Source organism: Ursus americanus, chromosome 18 (genome assembly GCF_024610735.1).
Source record: "Ursus americanus isolate L20-20 chromosome 18, mUrsAme1.1.p, whole genome shotgun sequence".
Lineage (NCBI taxonomy): Eukaryota > Metazoa > Chordata > Mammalia > Carnivora > Ursidae > Ursus > Ursus americanus.
Window position 1 is genome coordinate 40,972,766 of NC_142144.1, and position 14,247 is coordinate 40,987,012.

A 14,247-nucleotide genomic window follows, 5' to 3' on the forward strand; every position below is an offset into this window, starting at 1 on the left:
CATGCTTCACACGGCCATATCATGTTGGCAGCCATTCCTGGGTCTGGCTGTGGTGTTAATCTTCATGGGATCCACCATTGGCTGCCCGGCTCGCTGTGAGTGCTCTGCCCAGAACAAATCCGTCAGCTGCCACAGAAGGCGGCTGATCGCCATCCCCGAGGGCATTCCCATTGAGACCAAAATCTTGGACCTCAGCAAGAACAGGCTGAAGAGTGTCAACCCTGAGGAGTTCATCTCCTATCCTCTGCTGGAGGAGATAGATTTGAGTGACAACATCATCGCCAATGTGGAGCCAGGAGCTTTTAACAACCTCTTTAACCTTCGTTCCCTCCGCCTCAAAGGCAACCGCCTGAAACTGGTGCCCTTAGGAGTCTTCACGGGGCTATCCAACCTCACCAAGCTCGACATTAGTGAGAATAAGATTGTCATTTTACTGGATTACATGTTCCAGGACCTGCACAACCTGAAGTCTCTAGAGGTGGGGGACAATGATTTGGTTTATATATCACACAGGGCCTTCAGCGGGCTGCTGAGCTTGGAGCAGCTCACCCTGGAGAAATGCAACCTCACAGCAGTACCAACAGAAGCCCTCTCCCACCTCCGCAGCCTCATTAGCCTGCATCTGAAGCATCTCAATATTAACACTATGCCCGTGTATGCCTTTAAAAGACTGTTCCACCTGAAACATCTAGAGATTGACTATTGGCCTCTGCTGGATATGATGCCTGCCAATAGCCTCTATGGTCTCAACCTCACGTCCCTCTCGATCACCAACACCAACCTGTCCGTGGTCCCCTTCCTTGCCTTTAAACACCTGGTATATCTGACCCACCTTAACCTCTCCTACAATCCCATCAGCACTATCGAAGCCGGCATGTTCTCGGACCTGATCCGCCTCCAGGAGCTTCATATAGTGGGGGCCCAGCTCCGCACCATTGAGCCTCACTCCTTCCAAGGGCTCCGCTTCCTTCGTGTGCTCAATGTGTCTCAGAACCTACTGGAAACTTTGGAAGAGAATGTCTTCTCCTCCCCTAGGGCTTTGGAGGTCCTGAGCATCAATAACAATCCCCTGGCCTGTGACTGCCGTCTCCTCTGGATCCTGCAGCGGCACCCCACGCTGCAGTTCGGGGGCCAGCAGCCCATGTGTGCCGGCCCCGACACCATCCGTGAGAGATCATTCAAGGATTTCCACAGCACTGCCCTTTCTTTTTACTTTACCTGCAAAAAACCCAAAATCCGTGAAAAGAAGCTGCAGCATCTGCTAGTGGATGAAGGGCAGACGGTCCAGCTCGAATGCAGCGCAGACGGAGACCCTCAGCCTGTCATTTCCTGGGTGACACCTCGGAGGCGTTTTATCACCACCAAGTCCAATGGAAGAGCCACCGTGTTGGGCGATGGCACCCTGGAAATCCGCTTTGCCCAGGATCAAGACAGCGGGATGTATGTTTGCATCGCTAGCAACGCAGCCGGGAACGACACCTTCACGGCCTCTTTAACGGTGAAAGGCTTCACCTCAGACCGCTTCCTTTATGCCAACAGGACCCCTATGTACATGACGGACTCCAACGACACCATGTCCAATGGCACCAATGCCAATACTTTTTCCCTGGACCTTAAAACAATACTGGTGTCTACGGCCATGGGCTGTTTCACATTCCTGGGAGTGGTTTTATTTTGTTTTCTCCTCCTTTTTGTGTGGAGCCGAGGGAAAGGCAAGCACAAAAACAGCATTGACCTCGAGTATGTGCCCCGAAAAAACAATGGTGCTGTTGTGGAAGGGGAGGTGGCTGGCCCCAGGAGGTTCAACATGAAAATGATCTGAGGGCCTACCACTCACACTGTTGATTCCGTGTCGGTGTTGGTCACCAGTGAGACAGCGGGCACAGTCAATTACTAGGTTCAAAGGTGGCCTCGTGCAGCTGCCCCCGTGTCCAAGCAGGGTTCATAGAAGCAGGAGGACTTCTTATGGAGACTCTTCACCACGAGGCAGGCAGACACTGTCAGAGCCCTTCACAGTGGGATACTAATTGTTTGCATTGCAAATATTGGCATTCTGGGGATCTCAGTAATGAACCTGAACCTTTGGCTCATGCTCATGGACAGTTACTCAACATTTTCTACCACAGCAAAAACAAAAGAGGAACACCCTACAATGTAGGATTTACAGATTAAAAAGACGCATTTGTCTAAAACATACTCTACAGAAAAATTTGTATCTATGATTCTCATTTGTTAAAGCCTTGCATCATACCATACTGTTGATTCAGCACCACAAAGAAATCAATATATTCTTTACTCTTTTTTTTTGAAACATATATGCTGTATATGTTTTAAAGCAATATGAATGAGAGGTTGTGCTTTTAGTTACTCACCACGATAGATCCAAGTGTGATTTCACCTTTCTTTCCATAGCGATGACCCTGAGACTAGATCCCTGGAGTTATGGGCGGAGAGATGCGGGCTGATGCGTTTGTCTGATGTAGGATGCCAAGAAATAGGGCCCAAGGCAAAACTGCTCAACTCTGTTAACTTCTGTTACTATAAATAAAGGCATGTGCCTAGTTTTGATACAGAATGGAATATTTTTTATACCTGTGATATCACACTGGACCAGTTTACTGTAACAAAGCCCTCGGTTTCTCCGGAAGGTTGTATGCCACTAGTTGTACCTGTAAAGTGCAAGGTGGGTGTTCGTGATGAAGATGATCCATTTAAACACCACTTGATTTTACTTCCTCAGTTGCTACTAATGGGTTAATAGGAAGAGCACGTAGTTGTTAACTATATTCATAGGCTAATATTTACCTTGTAGCGAAGATCAAGAATTCAGATGTGCAAAAGCTCTGTGGATAAAAGAGAGTTCTTCTCAGATGCCAACACAAACCAGGGTGATCCAGGCATCACGTGATGTTAAGCAACTAAGGATCTGTAACATGATAGCGGTATGAGGGCTGGATTGCTGCCGATCAAAGGAATAGCTAGCTTCCACTCTGATGTTTTCTATTCAAATATTTACTGTACATACAGTATTACCTTGAATGGGTAACTTCAGGGCTTTTCCCTGCTTCCTTTGAGCTTGAGAATTATCGTGTACACAAGAGGAATCTGTCTCGATTTTAAAGAGGTGAGGTGAAACAAGGTGAATTAAAAAGCTAAAAAGCACTTAGTTTTTTTTTCCTCGAAAAAACTAAGTTCCAGAACCTACAAATAGGTTAAATTGTGAAGATACTTTTGCCTCTCTGACCCAAGGATCTCTGTCCAATTCAGTTTGTATTAATGATTGTTACTCAAAGTTAAAACATTATAGTGTTTGTTTGTTGGCTGGTTTTCTAATGGCATCCTGCCCCTAACACCAGTGATCTGGTTCAAACGAGACATAATTCCATTTGGCTAAATGTTCAGTGAATGGCTTTCAAGGCATACATTCATATGAGCCGAGAAAGCACTGAATACAGAGTGGATTCATGAAATGTGATCTATTTAATCAGCAAAGGATAGGAAAGATCTATGCTTTGTACATTTTGAGAGGAACCTGAAAGCCCCCTTCGAGACAGTGAATAGAAGTCTGAGGTTTGTTTCTTAACATATCCATCTGGGATCTGACTTTCAAAAAGCTGGCTTTTTTTTTTTTTTTAGCGTTTGAAATTTTGAGGAGCTTCGATAAAATGAAATTGACCCCAGTAAAAAAGTGACAGGTCCAGAAATTGTTTTGCAGATTGGATAGTAGCACAGTTAAACCCCTTTCTCCCTTAATAAAGGGTGGAAATGAGACAGAAAGATTGAAGAATTGCCTGTTTAAGTCATTTTTCATTTGACTTTCCTAATGACTACCATAGATCTTTTAGAAATTCATTTTCCACTTTTGGAAATTATATTACATATCCAATACAAATCAAGACTTTTTGGCAATTTCTATTTCCTGTGTGCAGGTGGAATGGGGTCTTTCAAACTGAAAAGCGAAAGTGGAGAGCTAGTCTTCCACAACTTAATAGAAAATACTTCATCTTAATTTTGCAACATTGTAATTGCCACCCATTGTCCAACAACGAGACACATCCAGCAATTAATAAAAGGGCTTTGTGATTATAACTGCTATTTTCTGTTAAAATAAAAGTGGACCAAAAACAGTTTAGTCAAATGAAATTGAATTAAAGTTAACCCATCTATGAAAAGATTAAGTGAAAAGATTTCATGATTATTCCATTGGAAGAAGAGAGACTCTACTCTTTCAGGGCTTCCATGCTCTCGTCTGTGGAACAACAGGTATTTAAGATATTAGAAAGCACTCTTCCAAAAAAGAGATTGATAGACTACTAAATGGGGAAAATGCTGCATTCTTTAACCACCTCTTGACATTCAAAATAGACATGAGCCTAACAAATCCTCTGCAAGTCCTGTAAAAAAGAATTCTGTTTAATATTGCTCACCTTATGGTTTCTCTATCATTTATTTGAGCGCAAAGCTCTTCCTTTTCTGATTTGACTGTTAACATCTTGAAAAACGAGTTTCATCAAACCCAGTTTGGTCAACAGTGAACAAAAGTAGTGCTCTTCTGAAATATTCCTAAACCCAGTGTTACCACTAAGAGTAAAATTGCTATTTGAATTGGGCTCCAACAGATAAAAAATATATCACCTGCATACATGATCTGATCATAAGAATGTATTGGCCAGGTATTTCTAGGAGAATCTCCTACTTTCTGCCAGAAACATCATAGTAATGGATTTATAGTTAATTGAATGGCTACCTAATTTTCTCTATTCTCACTAGTAGTGCAGATCTATCTACTTTGTATATCTGTAAAGGTCCAACCATGGGTTCCATTAATTAGCTCTAGGGCTTAGTATGGAGTTACACACGAGGAATTTTCCCTTATGGCTTTAAATTACCTCTTTGTTAGAACAAAGTAGACCAGGGTAGAGAGTAACAGCTCAGAGAGCACATGGGCCACATTCTCTCCTAAGTAGACCTCTCCGAGTCAACCTCTTCCCAGAGAATTTGTCTTCAAGTGTCCCAAGAAGAAATACAGTTGTTTGGCTTAGCACCAGTTCAGTTGCGTGTGTGTTTATCATTTTCAGATAAATATTTATTTTCTCTAGGCATTAAATCTCTAGAAGAACAAATTCTCTGACTAGAGTCTCAATAGTCTGAGAGAATTGATCCATGTCCCCAAATGTCTGAAATGCATATCACCAGAGCAAGATAACTCACCAATCTGGCTTAGTGTGTTCCTGGTGAGGGATTTCTACTAGACCAAATTCTCCTAGTACTCACTTTTCTAAACCTCATTTCATTTCATTGCTGTTGTAGCTATGAGATTTTCAACTCTTCTCAAAATCTGAAAATGTAAACCAAGAATTGCCAAGATTTATACATCTCAGTTCTTGAGAATGTCAGATTTTCGGTTTTGCTCAAGCTTCCCAGAATTGTGCTTCTCACCAACAAGTCCCCAGTAGTACGAAGGCATTCAGGATTTGCTGTACACAGTCAAGGGTGGGTTCTTTTTTCACTGTTCGGACAAATATTTTGCTCTCCTCAGTTCTCAGAGAAACCCAGAAGTTATATAATCTTCTATGACTTTTCTTCTTTAAAAAGGATTATTTAAATCTCACCTGCATTAAAGCCTGACTTTTGTCACTTTCCATGACTAAAGTAGGAACAAATATATTTTTATTTTAGAAAGTACAAAAGAGAGGATGTGATCTCAGAGAAGAAAAATTGAGTATAGCCCCATGTAAATTAACTTACCCTTCTAGGTTCTCTCTTCATCTCTGGGTCAAGACATTTGTTTTAACTTCAGGGACTCTGCTCAGAAGCTCTTTGGCAACATGTAATATGTCTTGAGGCTTTCTAAGAAAGACAAAATACATCATTTTCAGTGTGGAAGGCTAAGACTTGACAAAAAGACATTATCGAGGGTTTAAAGAAAGGTTAGAGGGAGATACTTGGATCCATTTTAATTCTATTTCCTCTACTGCTAAAATTTATAGTTACTATCTTCTGAGAAAGAATCCTAAATTATCTTCATCTTTAAATTTCGTTTCTGCTTTATCCCTGTTTCCTATGTCCGAGTCACCTTTACGTAGCTCACACGATCTATTCCAAATGGATTTTGTGGCATAGGAACCTAGTAACAGAACCTTTGGGGCCAAAGCCATTCATTCTACTTGGTACTTAGGTAAAGATACATCGTTCTTTATTACTAGGATTAGGTTCTAGCAACGTCCCCCATTGGACTTGTACATCCTGTGCCTGGATTTTCTACCATTGGCTTTGGGAGCTCCATCCTTTCTGCTAAAATCCTTGACACTTTGTGATTAAGGAGTTTTAGAGTTATTTGCCTTTGTGGGAAGCCTTGAGGAATGAAATATTATCTGACTTGTTGATTTCAGAATTCCACGCATTGGTTAGGCACCATAGGGTGCTTCCCGGTATTTTGGCAAACGCTTGATGAATCTCTCCGTTACTGTCCCCTTAACTCCTTCAAAAGCCAACCCCAAGAGAGCACTCTCGTTCTCACTGTAGTGAAGGTATGACAACAGGGAAAGGACAGCTTCACGACTTAAGTCCGGAAGACCAAAATGCTAGCTGATTTGCTATGATATTTACCTAAGTCATGTAACTAAAACTGGGTCTAGGGGCCATAAAAGTCTAGATTTGCAAGGTTTAGCCAAGTCATCTATGGTTTAAATCAACAATGACAGGTTTTCAAATCTGAAATTGGTTCGTCTGTTTGGGGAGCAGTAAATGCGGCTGTTATTTCTCAAAAAAAAAAAAATGATACAGAATGAAAACTGCTTACCTTGGGTTAGTGTTGCCTATGATAAAATGTTCGCAGCAAATATATATATATAATATATATATCATATATATATAATATATATCTAAGTATATATTATATATAGAAGATTAAGAGGTTTGTAAAAGGTTTATTTTTCTAAAACGGGCCTGGAGCTGTTGTTCCTCTTTCAAAATACGAGAATCTGATCAAGACACACTTGCATGTGCCTCAGAGCACCCGTCTCAGTTGGCCAAGGTGTTTAATACCACTTTTCCCTCCCCCGCCCCCATCTTCCTGGAGAAGATCCTGAATGGGAAGGAGGAAGAGAGTGGGGACTACGCAGTCCCCTGAGAGCCCACAGAGCAGAAAGCTTTGGTATCCCTCACATTCCCGCCTCCTTTCCTGAGACCACAATTGAAATGATCCCTCATTCTCCAGCTCTGCCCTCCTCTGAAGTGTCATCTCTCCCTGCTGCTGTCACACCTCATCAATGAATGCTCTCTCCAGGGATAAGTCTGCTTTCATTGGTACTCAGAAATTTTAGGGTAATTGTTAAACTGGAAATTGCTTAAAAAAGGAAAAAAAAAAAAGCTCCAGCCTATCTCACATAACACTTTAAAAGACTTACCATTCACATAATCACAAGCTGACAGCACTCTGCAGGTCGAGTGATTCTGATTTTTTTCTCCCTTCTAGAAGCAGGTGGGTTGATATAATGCCAGCCCTAAATAGAAGCTTTATTTATAGCCTTAGCAGAATGAGAAAAGAGCTGGCATAATCAAGAGTGTACTGCATATTTTAAGGAAGGCTTTACCTTTAATATGCAAAGTCGCCATTAGAAGACAACAAAAATGCAAATTTACATTCTATTAAATTGGTTAACTGGATTAATTCCAGTCAAGTTCAAAAGATAACTTTCTATGCTGAAAATGGGTCAAAGATTTTATGTCTACTCAACAGGACTAAAAAAAAAAAAAAGAAAAAGAAAATCCAGAAATGTGGTTGCCATGTTAACTTTCTTCATTTTGGTGCACACCTCCTATTCTAAATTGCTTTAATATCTTTAATCTCCACTACAATATAATCAGTACAGTCTATAATATCACATAATCAACGAGTAATGATTAAGCAGATTAACTCAAACTTGCAAAAAAAACTTCTCACGTTATTTATAATGAGATGTGTTTAGCAAGGCACTGACTCATATACACACATATGTGATAGCAAGAGATGGGAACTGAGTCACAAACTTTGATTAGAAGCTATTTGGAAGAAAGCATAATCTTTTCCTCCTTAGTTATAAAATCAGGTGTATTACACACAAGGGTTGCTTGATATGCAAATCAATTGTCTTACGTTTTTTTCCATACAGTTTGGAATGCCCCAAATCATAATTTAAAAACTATTGTTTATATATACATATATAAATATGTGGGAGAGGGTGGTTTGATTTTTTAAGTGTTTAAAATGTAACTGTTTTAAAGACTGATATGCTTGAGCAGGAGGGAACAAGGAAAAAAAAAACAGAATGTGTGTCTGTGCTTTTCTTTGATGTTTTTTTAATCAAAATCTTATTCTGGGAACATCCCATGATTGGAAGCTATTAACAACCTACAGAACTTATTTTTGTTTTGTTTTTAAATGCCTGATTGTTTTTGGTCTCAAAAAATTAGTGCTACTGACAAAAGTATCTCAGTTTAGGTTTCTGTCTCATTGACTATTATTGATTCATTGTTGTGGGCATGTTTTTTAACATGTAAAACCAGGTTAACTTATTTTATTAATATGTAAAATAAGTTAAGAAAACATGTTTTCTTTACGGATGTAAAGGGCTTAAGCATCTGACATCTCAGTTAAATCCACTGGGGTATTATTAAGACATGAAATGTAATAAAAGGCGATTAAAGTCATACATCAGAAAATATTTCCTTATTGAGAGAGGCAGGTTCTATGAGCCTTACGGGGAACATGAGGTTGCTTACATATCTTTAGCACCGTTACTAGATCGAATAATCTAATAATCTTCAGTCAGGGAAGAAGCCGATCCAGTGGAATCCGATTCTAATGCCAGGGTAGGTGGAGACCACTCAGAGCAGAAATCAGAGGCCAAGCTATTCTTTTTTGCAAAATTACCGAGGGGCCATGGTTTGATCTGCTGGATATCCAAATCTAGGTAATATTAACCCACTATAATCTATTTTAGTGAAGACAAATCCTCTATCACTTGAAAAATTATCCCAAATTCATGTGACTTGGTTACATGACCAAGTAATGGGCATGACTTCAGGCATGAAGGGTTCAACCAGCCATACACATAACGTCTAGTTCTTCTCAGTTACTCTTCACTCAGTCAATATCAGTGATCCGAGACATCCTATAAGGAGGAAGGCACAACAAATTTTAAGAAAGAGCACTCATCTTCAGGCAGATTGGTAACAAGGGGAAGAGAAGGCTGTCTAGCATTAAAGAGTGAAAGAATTAAAAATGTAGAAAGTGCACTTGTGCAAACTTTCTGCTGAACGTGCAGGTGCGCTCTCTTCACCTTCGGGACTGAAGACAATGGGCTTTAGGGAGCCGTGCTCAGGGAGCTATTGCCCCGTGATCCCGCCTTGCTGTCCTGTGGCTTGTTAGACGCCTTCCAGGGGAAAGGGAGTAAGTGGAGGAGGAGACGCCGAGCTGGCAGGACTGGTACCTGGAAGTCTTGATACAGGACAAGACAGCCCGGGATTCACCTCTACACAGCAGCAAACACTCGAATTCTGAGACTGCTGGCTTCTTTCATTGCCAAATAAAGAGCTTGCCACCAGAGAGGGATTTCCTTCTCCCTGAAGGTTCTCTAGTAATGCCAGAGCTGCTTGGGTAAGAGTGCCATGTCTGACCATGTGACTTTCATTCTATACTATTAAACTCACATGACTAAAATAGATGATCCGCGAAGGGAGATGTGAATGTGTTGAGTACACCCCTCTGCCAACGAATACATCGCGGGTTGGGACACACTGATCAGGGCGAAGACGGTTCCAGTACTTCAGGCCTTGTTCTTTAACAATGGGAAGAAGGTAACATCACTAAGTCAGATTTTTAAATGAAAGCTAAACGTACTTTCACTCAGCCTGTCTTCTGGCTCTACTTACGAAGACACTCTGGCCACATGCTGCTTCGTAAATTTGGAAGCCCATCATAGTTTTTGTTTGTTTGTTTCTGGGGGTTTTTTGTGTGTGTGTGCCCCTCATTTTCCTCAGTGTTGAGCATACTGTGGCAGCGGGCTGGCTGTTAATTTTTCTGTGTCATTTAATATAGTTGAAATAAATATTTAGAGTTCCTACCTACTCCCTTTAAGGCAGATAAGTTTATTATAAAACCCGATATTCTTTTCTTAGTCACTTCATTGTTAGAACTAAAACCAAGGACATGAAGATTTATATGGCATAGAGTCAAGTTAAGGAGGAAACTTCAGTGGAATTTCTAAAGGGAAATTCACCTAGAAATTCTGCTGCTGACTGGTGGAAAACCTAAAAACACTGGCTTCGAGGGCTGGTCACTACAGTGCTTTTCATCAACGCTTATAAACCTTACAAACAACAAAATACAAAAATTATAACTTTCTATCAGAAAATGTGGACTGAGAAGGAAATCCATTGGTATAGCTATACAGGCATTGTTTGATTCAAAAATACCGTGAACCAGGTAAGTCAGAATGTTGGGACATGTCAATAAATCTCAGTAGTACTTGTATTTTACCTGCCAGATACATACACCTATAACTAAGAACCATCTAGAGAAATAATAGAAGGCAGATGGGAAACGTGTATCATATCTGAGGACTCTCACTGTTTTACTTGGCCTCTAATAAGGAAAACTAAGAACAGAACTCAATCACTAAGGAGTCAGGGTCTGAGAGATGAAAATCCAAACAGAGTCTCCATAAAAAACCAAAAGACTCCTCTATAGGTTACCTCTTTGCTCGAGGACCCAAATCTTGAATGTGATTGCAAAAGTGACATCTATATTGAATACGGTGAATAATTTTTTTCATTGTCACATTCGGAAATAAATTTATTTACCAGACTTCCCTCCCCCACTCCTGAGGCAGAGGTAGCATTTATATGAGCCTTTCCTAACTGCAGCATCACTGGTCTTATTCTTCCTGAGCTCAAGCATGCTAGTACCATAGCACAGAGGCAATTCACTACATATCATCTATTCCTTTAGCCCTGGGCTATTAGACAGAAGACTAATCGATTACACCTATTATGTACATTCAGGGCTCTCACGAAAGTTAAACACTTCCTTAAACACACACACACACACACACGCATGCACGCACGCACGCACGATCCATACCGTGGCATCCAGAGTTTCTTAAGCCTCAATGTATATCAAACATCCTCCTGGAAATGAATTCACGCAGCCCAGAACAAATGTGCGATGCAAAGTGACTACCCAGGCAGCTCCACCATCTTGATTTATATGAGCTCTTCCATCTTAGCAACACCTGCAGGGTCGGTTGCCTCTGCGTCAGTGGTCTCAAGATCCTTCCATGGCACTGAATAAGAAGTTTGCTGGAATTAATGCAGGGCAGGTTTCAATATATGGAAGCTCTTTCTGACATGGAGTCTTCTGGAGTAGAAAAAAAAAATGAGTTCACAGAAACAAAGTAACTGGTTAGCCAAGAGAAGAGTAGTTCATTGTTTTAGTCCAGTGTATTTTAAGAATAGCATTTGATAACTGGATAGCACAAGTGTTTCAAATGAATGGCAATGAGAAAATAGATATATACAAGCTAATTTCACTTCAAAGGAAAATGGATCATGTTTATGTATGTATCGCTGCTTCTAATATTGGTCTTCGTAGTTCAGGTTCCAAACCCATAAGTACACAAATTCTTTATTAAAAATTACTTTAAATGTCTATATATTTATATCCTTTTAAATGCTACCAGTATTAGCTCAAATACATGCCCACAGGAAATTCAGGAATCTACTCAACTCTTGCCTTTTTATCCTTGATTAGAAATTGCAAATCAAATTTCTCCAGCTTCTGTTTTAAAGTATGTAGAAATTTTAATTTTCCATTTACCCAAGCACAATCCCCTTTCATCCATCCATCCATTTAATAATGCAACATCTACTGAGTAGTCATTATCATGGTAACTTAATAGCACATCGATGAATAAAGTCATTATCAAATTGTGGTCCAAACTTTATTCCTGCATTTCTCCACTTTACCTTCTTTGATGTCCAAGGTGATCACAACCTATTTCTCATTCTATCACCCAAATCATGTGGTTTAGAAATGGGCCTTAGTGTCCAACTAGCCAGGTACTAATCTGGCTTTAAGGACCTACCTGCTTTAATGATCCACTCTCAGGGAGTCAGAATAGTTAAGTACTAAAAAAAAAACAAGGATCTGGGGTAAGGGTCCCCAGGGCTCTGTCACTGGATTCACGTTTCTTTATGAGCAAGCTACTTAACATCTCTGCATCCCCATCTCTCAAAAGGACCATAACACTACCTACCTCACAAGGGTGCTGTGAGGCTTACCATGAAAGCATGAGGGAATGGTATGTAGAATTGGGGGCCTATTACAAAGGTGCTATAGGATTTCCAGTTGGTTGGGTAAAGTCATTGAGTATGAACCCCTCTCCCTCTGGGAGTCCCAGGCCTGCCAGCTTATGTCAACTCCCTTTACAATTAGAATCTCAAATGTCATTGACCATCAATTGGCTTGGTTTCTCTTTAATACAACCTCTTCAAGATTTATCACAAACCCCACTCTCTTTGAGAGATGTTGGCTTGGGAAAATTATTAAACTAATTTTAACAAAGGATAATAAAATTATTCACTTCCAGGTGCTGGGGGTGGGGGAACATTTATTTCAATATGATACAAGAGTTTGAATGGATATCTTCAAGGGGATGCATTTTATTGGAGAAATTTATTGCCTAGGGCTTTCTGTTGTTTTCAGTCTGACTCCCCAGCTTTCTGTACCATTGTTTTAACATACATCCCCTTTTCTCTTTCAGTGGAAGGGAAGCTATAATCCTTCTCATTTCATGATGATTCTTTTAATGAAGTCTGTTTTGCTCAAAGGAGAAATCCTTTTCAACAACTATTGTAATTATTTTCTTAGAGGGGCATTTTTAATTGCCATATTGTTTAGCTAAGCCCTATTGTCCTGGTGTCCTTCATAACTGTCAGTTGCTTTAAAATACGGGGGTGGGAGGGGGGAGCTGATAAGCACATTGTTGTAATTGATTTGTATGTTTGAATTGTCTTATCAGAAAACAAGGTTATGAATTTCATCTGTTGAGACACAAAAATAAAATAATTTCCTAAAAAAATTGTATTTGGTTTTTGAATGTTCTAAAGTAGCATTTATTCTTCATCTTTTAATGTCTCATTAATAGTGTTTCATTATTAATCATATTATAATGGAGCTATGCCTTCTATATTCATCGGTATTGCTCAATTCTTTTTTTATATATGGTTGGGAAGGAATCAAATAAAAATGTTCAAGATTTAGAATTGAAAGAAATCAAGAAGAGCCCATTCTCAGGGATCTGCAATTCAAGCCTGACAATGGAATTACCCAAGACAAACAGGTATGAAGAAAGACCTTTCAAGCTATATATAGTAGTATCACCTCTTTTTTTTTTTTTCTCTCAGTGCAAAATGTTACTCCAAGTAATGGAAAATGACCAAGATATATTATTTTTATCAGTCAGGAAACTTCAAAAAATGAGGTGAAAATAACTGAGCTTGATTTTAAAAAAAAAATCTCTGGGCCAAGATTCTTCTATAATAATTTAGAATAACTCCCCCTCTCCCCCCCACACCAAAAATCCAAAAACCACATTGGTATCTGAGCTTGGGTTGTCACAACAAAATACCATAGATTGGGTAGTTTAAACAACAGATTGCTTTCTCACAGTTCTGGAAGCCGGGAAGTCCAAGATCAAGGTGGCGGCAGGGTCCGTGTGGTGAGAGCGCTCTCCTTGGGCTGCAGACAGCTACCTTCTCACTGTGTCCTCATGTAACCTGCCTTTCCTTGGTGCGTGCCCATGGAGAGACGGAGACAGCTTCTTCGCCCGCTTTTCATAAGGCCCACCAATCCTATCGGATTAGGACCCACCCTTGTGACCTCAATTAACTTTAATTTCCTCCTAGAAGTCCTACCTCCAAATACAAACACATTGGGGGTTAGGGCTTCAACATATGAATTTGGGAAGGGAGAAGGGGGGGACACAATTCAGTCCGCAGAAGCTGGTTTCTGCATATTCATCAAAATGCCGCATCACCCATCTTGATCATGAGCATGAGAGACGGTATACGATATTGGGAAGGCAAGTCAGGAAAGTTGGTATAAACAAGCCAAGATGCATTGAAAAAGGATTTCAACAACTAGCAAAGATTCCTCTCCTTGTTTCACTTCCTTTACTACTCCCTGACGCTTCAAGACTCTGG

General features: G+C 40.2%; 1 protein-coding gene across 1 annotated transcript; it reads left to right on the top strand.

Annotated features, from left to right (window-relative positions):
* The first annotated feature begins 1 nt into the window (after window position 1).
* On the top strand, window positions 2–1,822 carry LINGO2 (leucine rich repeat and Ig domain containing 2). The gene has a single exon (XM_045780438.2). The coding sequence runs from the start codon at window positions 2–4 to the stop codon at window positions 1,820–1,822; it is 1,821 nt and encodes a 606-aa protein (XP_045636394.1).
* The last annotated feature ends 12,425 nt before the right edge of the window (window positions 1,823–14,247 follow it).